Genomic DNA, 13,190 nt, shown 5'->3' on the forward strand with positions numbered 1-13,190 from the left:
TTTAGGCTTTTTTCTTATTGGGCTTCTTTTTGAGCCTGAGACTATTTACAGCCACTTCTAGTATTTTTTCAAAAAAAGAATTATCATTATAATTTGGGCCCTGGCCTTTTATGCCCAGATACATTTGGTCCAATTTTCATTTTGGTCTTTTTTTCATTTTTGAATTCAGCAACTTTTTGATCCGGAACTTAGTTTCATTTCTATTTGTTGGGTCTTTTCAACCAAATTATTTGTCCAATATTAAATCCAACACTATTTGATATTCAAATCAAGAAAACTCCAAATTGAATTAAAATCATCCATCATATAACATCACATAATACATCTTCCAGGTTTACATAACACAATAACTATCTCATGTATACATTTCCTTGCAAACGAGTGCCCTCACGTGCTTGCAGGCGGTCTCGGCCCGTCCAGTGTCTAGAGCACCGGCTCTTATATGGGGAGACCCTGCCCTGTGAAAGTCCATTACTCTCTTGCTTGATAGCTGCAAGAAATGTGCAACTAATTAATGGAGGCGGATTTTACAGCAAGAAAAATCAACAGAAATGTCTAAGATACAATCATGCTGGAGACCACAGCTACGCAAGGAAACAATCATGAAGGTAAATTCATACGGTGCAGCGGCACTGGTGTGGGATTGGCCGTAAACAGTAGAGCCTCCATGGTCAAGCCAGAATGCTACACATGCAAAAGATGGTGCAACCAGCTAAGTATCAGTTTACTTATCGCTGGAATGAGTCCTCTTTATGGGAGATTTTTTAATCTTAGGAGGGACGTATTTGCCAGCCCAATCAATTTAGGCAGAACAAGCATCCACTCCACTCTGCCTCACAAATTAATACTTTCTCTATAATTAAATATCCATTGACTAAAGAAAACACATGCATTTGATACTTTTTTATCCCTGAGTTTCATCTCATCTGGCGGTACTGCAGTTTAAGTAAACTAAAACCAAATTAACAGCTACCATTCTTGTATTGAACAAAATTAAGGCACACATGTATAAGCAGATCAAGGCTAGCTATGAGCAAACTACAGATAGATGATATACTTTGAGCTATAGCTAGACGACAGTCCAACCATTTGACCAGAGTCACATAGAGATCAACCTAAGCATGTATGCACCGAAATACCACAAGTACAACCTCGAAAAATACTAGGAACAGGACAACTAAAAACTTGAAGCATGAAAAACAAATAGCTAGAGCGATGAAATCAGCATGCTGCAAGAAATGACACATACTGCCCAGTAGTGCTTGCTGGTGATGTTCCAATCACCTCCATACATCCTAAGATGGCGGAGAACATCCGGCCGCCGCGTCCTGTCCTCGGCCAGTACCAGCGGGTACTTGGCGACGGGGCACATGGCCGCCGGCCCTGTCGCCGCATCCGGCATCCCGTTCTGTAGCCCCTTCGCCCATGGTCCCAATTCCTTCATCTCTAAAGTACCATAAATATTTGCACAATGAAAATACAGACTTATAGCACCAACACCAGCATGGCTGATAAACTAGTAAACTGACACTACTACAAACAAAGTTTCACTTGCTTCCAACATAAGGCTAGAAGCAAATCAAAAGGAGCACTTGCTTCTATGGTTCGGTTGGTTGTACTCGCGTCCACACATGGAAGGATGTTGCTGAGAGCAGTCTCTGCTCGAGGATGGTCTGCACATTCGTCCATTGCCTGGCATGTATCCTTTGAAGCACTGCCACAACAACAAAATTATGGTTTCAAATAAAAAGGCATTATAATACAGTTAATACTAGACAAATGGACTACATCCTCTTTAGAACAACAGAAGTGCTTGCAAATTTGGCAGGGAAATAAATCGATGCTAATTACTAACATTAAGAACAGGGGATGTATAAATGGACAACGAAGTTCCTTGCACATACTTGAGTCCTATATAGATATTTAGATTTGCTTTCATGGTTGGATATCCAAAAAAAATGATTCAACAAGAATGTTATGGTGGTTAACTGCCTAGCATGTACTGAAGTCCTACCACTCCTAACATACTTCATCACAGAACTTGAGACACTAGTATCTAAGGTAACAATACCTGTGAACTATCAAAAGGATCCCGATAAGAATGAAGAGAGCTGCCACTATGTTCCAGCATATGGTAGCAACTCTGTAAATTCAGGTTGGAGATGTGTCAAAATTACTGCAAAGCATACTCATTGTACATAATACTCGGTAAATAGGTCAGAAAGCTTACGTGTAAACTGTATATCTTTCTTGCTATTGCAAAATATTTTTGATAGATGCTTCACAAAATATTTTTGAATGCCAGGGTTGACTTACAAATGTTACAGTTTTCCTAAGTCTATAATGATGCAAGAATTAGACTCAACAGAACAGATGCAACCCAAATAAGAGTGTAAATCGCAAAGGAGAAAGTGAAAACAGAGAAAGTTGCGAAAACAAGCAGAATAATTACCGATCCTTGGATCATTCAGTGCAGGAAGGCTGTAGAATTTCCCATATTTACCACCACCGGGATTAGGGAGGCTGGTCAAAATATTGCTGTAGGCATGCTCAGTACCTACATAGAAAGACAAGCAACAAGATGAGTAATTAGCATAAATGAAGTGTAATGCATTAATAAAACAGTACTCCTATTAGTTGCATGGTCGTACGAGACACGTCATAAATATGGCTGGTGTGTCGTCCTCGTGATGCCTTACGCGCGGCAAACATCCCATTGCATAATGGCATCAAGCTAAACAGAACGTATTTGAGACCTACTTCCTTCAGACATAGCCCACTAACATATTTTTACTAGATAAGTTCCAGTTTCTCCCTATAAACAAACAATCTAGCATCTCCGAACAGCCGATTCCTACGTCACAGAGAATAAATCAAACACGCTAATTCAGTCAATTCTGTGAGCAGCTTCTCAGAACATATTTCTGCCACATAAAACAATTAATGAACACTATAAGAGAGTGGTGTTGCTAGGCAATATGGCATGTCTTCCTCATGACCCTTTTACGGATACAATAGACATCCCATTGCATAATGGCATCAAGCTAAACACAACATATTTGTGACCTATTTGAGACCTACTTCCTTGAGGAATAGCTTACGAACATATTTTACTGGATAAACTCCAATTCCTCCATATATATAAACGATCAATCCAGCTTCTCCAAATAGCCAATTCTTAAGGCATGGAGAATAAATCTCACAAGTTGATCCAGCCAACTCTCTGCGCAATTTCTCCGAACATGTTTCGACGACATAAATCTAGGGTCGAGTACCTAAACCCAAGTTGGCCACAATCGAACACGAAGCAAAGAAAGGAGGGGAAAGAGCGAGCGAGTTGTACCTGCTTGAGCTGGCCCCTCCGCTTGGAGAGGACGACGATCTGGTCGTTGAGCGCCTTCCAGGCGCCGTCCTTGAAGCAGAGCTTGCCGATGTCGACGGCGGCCTTCCGGGTGCCAGCAACATGCCTGGCGAGGCGGCACTGCTTCTCAGTGTTGAGGAGCGACTCGATCGCCGCGTCGAGGCCGCTTCTACCCTCCTGCATCACCACGATTATTGAGAGTTCCATTCGCAAACAAACAAATCATGCTTTGGTACAATACAAAAATGAGATCAAACTACGGAGCAGCTGTATCCACATAATGGACTCGACTTTACCAAGGCACAAATAGCGTCAAACCGCAATGCACCAGAAATGCATCGAGGAGAGGACGCTGAGGGGAGCCATTGCTACGACAGCAAGCAGCGAGTAACAGTTGGGCAGGCGGACGAGCGGGTACCTCCGAGTCCTAAGACTTGGTGATGTCGACGAGCATCTTGGCTGCGGGGTGCACGATGTCGAGGAGGCGCATGATGGTGTCGCCGTCGTTGGAGATGGTGGCGCCGTCGTTGGAGATGGTGGCGCCGTCGTTGGAGATGGTGGCGCCGTCGTTGGTTATGGTGGTGCCCTTGTCGTCATGGATGAGCTTGTCCATCCTGCGGGGGGCCAGGGTGGTCCGCACCGTGTCGGCCACCGTCATGCACGCGCTGATGTTGCTCACCACCCTAGTACTGGACATGTTATCATGTTATATTTGGAAGCATATTTTGCTATACACATTTTCAGAATGAGAATACAACGAGATTAGATAATGATGGATCCTACAGATCTTGCTACAGCTCTACCTATGCCCCACATCTGCTTGCCAAATCTAATTTTTCAGTAGAACTCAACTTTCTTTTATATAACCATGAAACTATAAATCAGGAAATTCCTTCGTGCAAACATGAAGTTTTCCCACATGAGAACCAATGCTACCAACTTGATGCAAATGTTTGTGCCTAATATTTACAGTTTCAGACCCTAACGCTTGAGGATGTTGTGAAACAAAAGGGATCGCTGTTTCCCAATTAGCAGTTCTTCAAATAACTAGATTGCGTTAGTACCACTATACTTCATCATCAGACTATAAGCAAGTGACACTAGACACACATATCCTGGCAAGAGGACTCACCATGTAGGGGTTAGGCACGATGGAGTCGACCAAGGCGGCGATCGGGATGGCCCATGCGGCCACTGCGGCGGCGACGTCCAGCCTCCCCATCCCGCAAGGCGGGGCTCTCAACTCCGGGAACCCTACTTGAGAGTTGAGAGAGCTACCCTGATTCAGATCCAGTTCAGCGCTCGGGACTCGGAAGCACAGAGGTCATCACACGAGTCCTCACTAGGTTATCCGAGGCTATGCAGGCCCGCGCCGTCGGAGCGAGTTCGCCGGCGATACAACACGGCCGGACGGCTCTACGCTGCTGCTGCCGGCGTCTAGCCGGAGGTCTTAGGCTAGACGACCAGTGGAGATTTCAGAGACGGCGTGCACCGGATTGGGAGGTGGCGGGGACGGGGAGGAGGTGGCGGCGACGAGGAGATGGGGACGAGGGAGGAAGGGTGCGACGGGGGATCTGAGCTAGGGTTTGGGCTGCGGGTGGGGTTATTTTTTTCATCTTTTCCCTGTAGATACATGGATTGATGGGTGTGAGATGGTGAGGTAGATGGATGGATGAATGGGCACCATGTCATTGATCGTGAAAGAGTTTTGATTGGTTCGAAAAATCAGTGATTTAAAATAATTTCAAATATTAAAAATAGAAGAATTTTATGAAGCATCTATCAAAAATATTTTGTAAAAAGGCATCACACAAATAGTTTCAAATACTAAAAATAGAGGAATTTTGTTAAGCAAGTTGCAAGCACAAGCCACGTCCGGCCTCCCCGCCGGCCGAATCTGCCTCCTCTTTTCCCAGATTCGAGCTCCACCAGCACACTGCACCGCAGCAGCGAGCGAGGAAACTGCCGAGCAATGGAGCAGCACCAAGTAAATTTCCTTCGGGAGGCGACGGGGACTTTCACCGCCGGCGGCAACGGACGCATCCCACAGAGGCGCGGGCGGCTTGGAGAGGCTCGGCTGCTCCGGATCTGGGAGGAGGAGGAGAGGAGAGCGTACGACGGCGGCGGATCTAGGAGAAGATTGGGCTGGCGGCGTCGGATCGGAGGTGGGGGAGCCGGTGACTCTGCGAGAGGGAAGAGTACTGGCGGCGCTAGGATCGGGAGGAAGGGTGCGATGGGGGGTGAGCTAGGGTTTGGGCTGCGGGTGGGGTATCTCTTTCTTAATTGTTTTTCCTGTAGATAGATAGATGGATGGATGTGGGTTGGAGATATAGATGGATGGATGGATGGACGCCATGTCATCGATCCGTGGGAAGATTTCTCATTGGTTCGGAATATCAATGATTTAAAATAATTTTGAAGTACTAAAAATAGAGAATTTTTGTGAAGCATCTATCAAAAATATTTTACAAAAGGGCACCACACAAATTTTTACTAGAGTTAGACCATCGTTTTATGAATAAGGACCAATTTGTATGCATTTCCGATCTTTCTAGCTATTTTAACCATTTTCCAAGTGGCAAAAATGGGTTTTTTTTTAAGAACCTATCAAATATTTGCTACATAATTGGACTCCATTAATTTTATAAAATACTTGCACATATTTAATACACAATTGACCAAATGGTTGGGTGTCAAAAACTTTTAGTCACCTCTCATGAAAAAGACAAATTACCGTCGATACAGGAGGAAGCGAGTCAAATTTGAACTAGAGGTACCTCATAGTTTTCTCATGATTTCTTCCAAAAATCATTTTTAGGTAAAGAAGTATCTATTTAATCAGAGATCCAACAAAATTTTGGCAAGATTCAACCCCTAGCTATGAACAGTCATGCCCGCCGTTTCGTCCGCATTTTGAAACGGGCATAACAAATTAGAAAAAATTAAAATATTGCAAAACCTTCGCGTTGTGTCATCATATGTCACCAAGTTACTAGGAAAAATAATAAACTTATAATACGGTAATTATTTAAAAAAAAGTGTTCTCAGAAATGAGTTATCATGTGTGAAGATTCATGGCTTTCAAGCCAAATGATCAATCTCATGGCTACATTCATGTCATAGTTTGTTCAAATGATCTCATATTTTGAAAAAGGATGAATGTTGGAATGACAAACAATGTTGCCAAAGGGACTTTTCATTTTCTTTGCACAAAAAAATCATTTTCCTTTTTCCGAATGCCCAAAATGAGTTTTTTTGTGAAGGAGCTACCATATATTTGTTGCCAAATTGATCCAAATAATTTTTCTAAAATATTATGCCATATTCAATGTACAATTGATAAAATAGTTGGGTGTTAAAAGCTTTTATCCGCTTCTCGTGAAAAAGGCAAATTTCTGTCGATTCACATGGAAGCGGGTCAAATTTGAACTGTAGCCTCCTCATAGTTTGCTCATGATTTCTTTCAAAAATAATTTCTAGGTAGATAGTGTGACAGCCCGAGACCGACGTTCCAGAAGATTCTCCTTTATTCCGTTTCCGTCGTGTGCTTATTTTTATTTGTTGCATCATCATGTAGTTGCATCATCGCATCATGCATGGCATCTTGCATCGTTTGTCGCATGTGGTGTTTGGGGTGTTGTGCTTCGAGTGATCACCGAGTCGTAGAGCGACAGAAGTTCCCCCTCTCTCTCCTCTTATTTCATTTTGTGATTTTGCTAAGTTTTCGTTTTAACCCCTTTAAAAAAGTGTCTTCTTTTAAAAAGTCCTTTTATTAAATGTGGGGGCAACCCTTGGGTTTTTATTTTATTTTTCCTTTTGTTTTATTTTAAAACCGTCTCATTTTCTTTTCTCTTTCAAAAGGCTTTTATTTTATTCTTTAAATAAAAGAGGTTTTATTTTATTCTTCAAAAGGCTTTTATTTTTATTTGTTTAAAAAAATGCCCAATCTAGTTTATAGTTTTGGTATACTTTTAAAGGAGTCAAAAGGCATTTATTTTATTTTATTTTATTTTGTTAAAACCATTTTCTTTTGTGGTTGATTTCTAATTTTTTTAAAGAAAAAGAGAGCCAGAGAGGAGAGAGGCCCAGCAGGCCAGCCGGCCCAGGCCAGCCAGCCCCTGCCCTAGCGAACCGCCCGCAGCCCCTCGTCCTCCTCGCGACTCCCCGTGCGTCGTCAGCCCCGCGAGACCCCCATCTCCCCGTGCTCCTCCCCTCCAGGCCCCCTCGACTCTCCTCGGACTCGCCTCCCGCGCCGCCGCGCTCTCAGCCGCCGCGCGCCACCCTCGGCCCGGTCGCGCCTCCCGTCGTCGCGAGCCCGTCTCGCCGGTGCGTCGCGCCGCCTCGCTGGCGTCCGTCGCCGCGCCCGCCTCGCCGCCTCACCGTGTGCCTCGCCATGCGCCGCGAGGAGCTCGCCAGCTTGGCCTCGCCGCGGTGCGCCATGGCCTCGCTCCCGTCGGTCGCCGCCGGCCTCATGCTCCCCCCGCGCGCCCGTCGCCCCTGTTGCCATCGCCGCGTTGCGCCCTCTCGACCACAACCTCGGTCGCCGCCATGGCCCCGCCTGCAGGTCTCGTGCTCACCTCCGGTTCCCCTCGCTGCTGCCGTTGGTGTCCGATTTACTGTTGCTGCATGAAGTTGATGTCGCCGCTTGTTCCTATCGTTGTTGGCTGCTGCTACCGCTTGCTGATGTTGCTGCTAGGTTGCTTAGTTGCTGTGCATAGCTGCTGCTTGCTGTGCCGTGCTGTTGTTTGCCTGCTGCAAGACCTGCTACTATGTTGCTGTTGCTGTCGCTTGCCTGTCGGCGATGCTCTTGCTTGCTATTGCTGCTAGCTGAATCTGCTTGCTGCTGCGTTATGCTGCTGCTTTGCCGATGCATGGCTGATGCTTGTGCGATAGTTGCTGGTGCTTGTGCTGCTAAGCCGCCGCTAGTCACTCTTGCTTGCTATTGCCTTTTTGCTGTTGTTGTCCGTGCTACTTGAGCCGTCACCGTTGCTAGTGTTGTTGCGCCGTTGCTAGTGCTGCTGCTTAGTTGCTGGTCGTGCTTGCTAGGTAGTTGTGCCGCTGTTGCCCGTAGCGGCTTGGTGCTAGATCCATGAGCTATAGTTGTTGATGTGCTTGCTTTGCTGCCGCTAGGTAGATTTTGCTAGATGTTGCCTGCTTGGTGTCGTCGTCCCTGTGGTCCGATAGTTGCTGCCACTGTCGTAGCGTGCCGCTGTTGCTATTCCGCCTTGCTCCTTGCGTCGCATCGCTGGCTCCTGTCGCTAGTACGTCGCCGAAGTTCGCTAGATCCAACCCCTCCTTCTTGGGTCATCGACAAGATTCACGAGCACCACAACGTCCTCGACGAACCCCGAACGTCGACGGAAACGTGTTCGACTCCGGACGCCGAAGATCGTCTACCGACGCAAGAGTACGACTACCATCGACGAGACCGCGTACGACTACTTCCACGACGACCATGACTTCCACAACCTCCACGACGTCCGCTTCGACCGAACCCCTCCGATTCGCACGCGTCGAAGGTATACCGATGAGACGTTGTCGTGACCGCGTGCATGTGATGTATGAGTTGAATGTATGTTGCACCGTATGTTGCTTGTGGCACGTTGTGTTCCTCTTTCGTTGTGCCCTCGACACATGGGAACCCGATATACGGGATCACCCCATTCTTTATTTAGCGTTCCCGCACACATTCCCAGTACGTTGGCACGATATCTCGACGAGTTATCGGGATAGGAGCGTTGCCGTGGCATCGTTTTCGTCTTGCCGCCATGGTTCCCTCTCGCTCGCCGTGGCAACACATGTTTCCTTCTCTTCTTGCTGTGATGTTGTAACTTGCATGCATGTCGCATTCATGGCATAATATTTATTGTGTTGCATGTCTCTTCTGCCGTAGCGTTCGTTGTTTGCTCCGCGAGTTAACCATCGAGGATGACTTGTAGGACCATCGCTTCACCCTTGCCATGATAACAACAATGTGATATTGTCGTGATAATTAACGAGAGTGAATTAAATAATTAAACGTGGAGTTTAGTCGATATGCAACCCGTTGCATATCGACCTTCATTTAATGTGTAGTGTTTGCGTGAGGTGATTTGCCATGCCATCCCTTGCATATTGAACTGATCATGCATCATATTAGGGTATGCATCATGTCTTGCTTTTGTTGTGATGAATATCTGTGTTGATGTTTGTTTCCGGTTTGCTCCGTCTCGATAGAGTTCCGCAAGCGTGTCGGAATGTGAGGACCCGTTCGACTACGTTGGTTCGCCGACTTCTCGCAGTTGTTCTTCTTCCAAGCGGGATCTTAGGCAAGATGACCATTTCCCTGGATACCATTACTATCATTGCCATGCTAGTTTTATCGCTTCTATCGTTTATGTCTCGATGCCTACCACATATTAAATATCAGCCTCTCAATCATGCCATGATAACCTTCAACCTGTTCGACCTAGCAAACCACTGATTGGCTATGTTACCGCTTGCTTAACCATGTGTTAGCGTTGCTAGTTGCAGGTGCAGTTGCTTCCATGTGATAACATGGGTTCCTTGTTATATCACCATATTAAATGCTATTTAATTTAATGCACCTATATACTTGGTAAAAGGTGGAAGGCTTGGCCTTTCTAGCCTGGTGTTTTGTTCCACCTTTGCCCCCTTAGTTTCGGCTACCGGTGTTATGTTCCATAAATGAGCGCTCCTAACACGATCGGGGTTGTTATGGGGACCCCCTTGATAATTTGTTTTAGATTAAAGCTGGTCTCGCAAGGCCCAACATTGATTCTACATTTTCCCAACATAATAATTTTGTTAACATTGAAATGCATTGGGCGTCATGAACCCGAGGAGTAATTTTACATAAACAGGGGGGCCAGTGCTGATGGTGTTGGTCCCAAAAGGACAGACTGCGGGGCCACCACGGGGCAACTCGAGGTTTGGTACCTGTAGTCTTTTCCATCCGTCGTGTTCTGAGAACGAGATACGCGGCTCCTATCGGGATCGTCGACACGCCGGGCGGCCTTGCTGGATTAGTTTTACCTTTGACGAGATATCTTGTGCATAGGGATTCCGGTGATGCTTTGGGTAATCTCAGAGTTGAGGTCTTCCACTAGGGAATCCGACGAGATCGCGAACTTCGTGATTTAGGATTTCTATGCGGCTTGTGGTAATTTGTGATGGACTAGTTGGAGCACCCCTGCAGGGTTAAATCTTTTCGGAAAGTTGTGCCCGCGGTTTTGTGGCAATGTGGAAACTTTGTTTAACACCGGTTCTAGATAACTTGAAGTTAACTTAATTAAAATATGCCAACTGTGTGCGTAACCGTGACTGTCTCCTTCGTGAGTTCTTACTCCGATCGAGGACACGGTGGGTTATGTGTGACGTAGGTAGGTGTTCAAGATCATTCATTTGATCATCAGTTGTTCACGTCCGTTATGCGTAGATCTTCCCCCTCTTATTTTCTTGTACTCGTAAGTTTAGCCACCAAATATATGCTTAGCCGTTGCTGCAACCTCACCACTTAACCATACCTCACCCATTAAGCTTTGCTAGTCTTGATACCTTTGGAAATGAGATTGCTGAGTCCCATGTGGCTGACAGATTACTACAACACCAGTTGCAGGTACAGGTAAAGGTTACTTGACGCGAGCGCGTTGATTGTTCATTTGGAGTTGCTTCTTCTTCTTCTTCATCATCGATCTAGGATGGGTTCCAGGCCGACAGCCTGGGATAGCAAGGATGGACGTCGTTCTTCTTTTTCTCGTTTGTTTTCGTCCGTAGTCGGACCCTGCTCTTACACTTGATGATTATGTAATGTACTGCTGTGACTCTGATGTACCTTGTGGCGAGTGTAAGCCAATTCTCTCTCTCTCTCTATATATATATATATATATCTTCTTTTCAGTATATGTACTTGTAACGATATCCATTCTTGCGACACGACGAGATGCGCTTCTATCCCTGATGAGGCCTTCATGCCAAATTGAGGATAGGGTCGCATCGTGGGCGTGACAAGTTGGTATCAGAGCAGTACCGACCTAGGAGCTCCCTTGATTGATCAAACTTGGCCGAGTCGAGTCTAGTGAAAAAAATTGCTTTGAGTCTAGTTATATATCGGAGAGTAGGATTCTTTTTTTTCTCCTCTTCTATGCTCTGGTGAGGAATCTTGACGTAATAATTTATTCTACTCCTCTTCTCACTTAATTTTTTTTTAGGATCACGAGGATATTCTTGGAATCTATATGATGCCGATGTGACGGAGTTCTGTCTTGGTGCCTCCTATCTGCTTTGAGTTTCAAGGGAATTGAGCTCCGCTGGATTCTTGAGCACATCGTTATCATTCAGATTTCTGAATATCTTAGAACGAAGGATGTTCGTAATTGCTTCAATACTAGTAGTGGCAAGATAACCCCGATGTCCCCAGTACTGGTGCAGATTGTTCGGGAGTACTGCCATACTTTGTATCGTTGTGATCACGAGGGTCTGTATTAGATGAAGGTCCGAGATTCTGGTTGTGTGTTGATGGATGTGATACAGGTGACGGGTTAGTATAGAAGTTGTGTGATATTACTCCTTGTATCCGTGTACCAGATTGCATGATCAGATATTTCGGGAATTCTTATGTGGGAATTCAAGTAGTTGCTTATAGGACAATCTTCCAACAAATGCATGATGTTAGGTTGGGGTTCGACATCTAGTGGATTCCTGTCCACGAAAATATCGGACGAAATCTTTCTCATGAGTTTGTTCTGGCTAATTGCAAGCCGCACCCTTTGTTTTGTTGAATGTGGTAATTCGAGTTGCTTCGATGTTAGATGGTGATTTCATATCTTTCCGAGAGCGTTTCTCATATTTTTATGTGAATGCTAATTATTTTGCTCAATCAGTTGTCATATCAATTCTTGTCGACCGGAGTCGTCATGTTAATTCTTTTCAACCGGTGTGTTTCTCTCCAAGTAAATTCAATCCTCTCCAATTTTGCAAGATCATTCTCTCATTTTATTCCGGAGTTCATCTCATCTGCCCCATGTTGTCTTTGTTTTCCCTGCCCTCCCGCCCTTTTCTTTGGTGATTGGATTTCATCCAAGTGCCTTTATTTTCAGTGAGGCTTTCGCTATCTCTTCTTCCTTTCGTAGACGGTGATTCGTTGTGAACATTCTCGGGAGTCGAGTTCATCATTTCTTCATTTTGTTCCTTCCCGGTGAATGTAATTCAGTATCCGTGTCATCATGTCCTTTTCATCCTTGTTAATTCTTTCCTATATTGGAAATTCTTTCAGCTTATCTTGTTATTAATTCCTCTCTCTTTCTATCCGGAGCATTGAAGTTATCTCAGAAATTCTTGTTTTCAATTCTTTCATTTATTTCGGGGTGCTAACCTCATCTAGTTCTCTTCACACCGGTGCAATATCTCTCTTCTAAGCAATCTTTTCTAGCGGTGGTTCTTTGAGTGGGCCCATAACCCACAGGTTTTTCCCAGGATCTTATTTGTCTATTCTAATCTTTCCGGAGATCTCTAAATCTTTTCATCTATGACGTAAGTATGAATCTCATCAGTCATATCCCTTCTCCAAGATCTATTCGGATTAATTCTCATATTTGGATGAACCTTTCATTCTTCATTATTCCGGAGTGTCTCAGTATTCTTGGTGATGTTCTTCTCGTCATTCTATCCATTGAAGATTCGAAGGAGTGTTTCTCTCAATCTTGGTCCATTCTCTTGGAGTTTCATCATTTTAGCCTTGTGTTATCATGTGGAATTGTTTCCAATCATGAATGATTAATTTCTTGCTATCCAGTGCATTTCTAAGTTGTTTTCATTCTCGATCCTCCGA

General features: G+C 44.9%; 1 protein-coding gene across 4 annotated transcripts; it reads right to left on the bottom strand.

Annotated features, from left to right (window-relative positions):
* Positions 1–284: 284 nt before the first annotated feature.
* LOC123426188 lies at positions 285–4,939 on the bottom strand. Of its 4 annotated transcripts, none has more exons than XM_045109969.1 (8): positions 4,494–4,939; positions 3,780–4,050; positions 3,344–3,538; positions 2,453–2,557; positions 2,072–2,143; positions 1,597–1,714; positions 1,250–1,446; positions 285–490 (listed from the first exon to the last, which is right to left on the bottom strand). In XM_045109969.1, the coding sequence occupies exons 4-8, from the start codon at positions 2,465–2,467 to the stop codon at positions 356–358; spliced, it is 537 nt and encodes a 178-aa protein (XP_044965904.1). In that variant the 5' UTR covers positions 2,468–2,557; positions 3,344–3,538; positions 3,780–4,050; positions 4,494–4,939; the 3' UTR covers positions 285–355. The 4 variants fall into 4 exon arrangements, with proteins under 4 accessions (XP_044965904.1, XP_044965905.1, XP_044965906.1 ...); XM_045109970.1 differs by having other exon boundaries at positions 3,780–4,044; positions 4,494–4,926; XM_045109972.1 differs by having other exon boundaries at positions 402–490; positions 1,293–1,446.
* Between the last annotated feature and the right edge of the window lie 8,251 nt (positions 4,940–13,190).

This window comes from Hordeum vulgare, chromosome 2H, assembly GCF_904849725.1.
Source record: "Hordeum vulgare subsp. vulgare chromosome 2H, MorexV3_pseudomolecules_assembly, whole genome shotgun sequence".
Classification (NCBI taxonomy): domain Eukaryota; kingdom Viridiplantae; phylum Streptophyta; class Magnoliopsida; order Poales; family Poaceae; genus Hordeum; species Hordeum vulgare.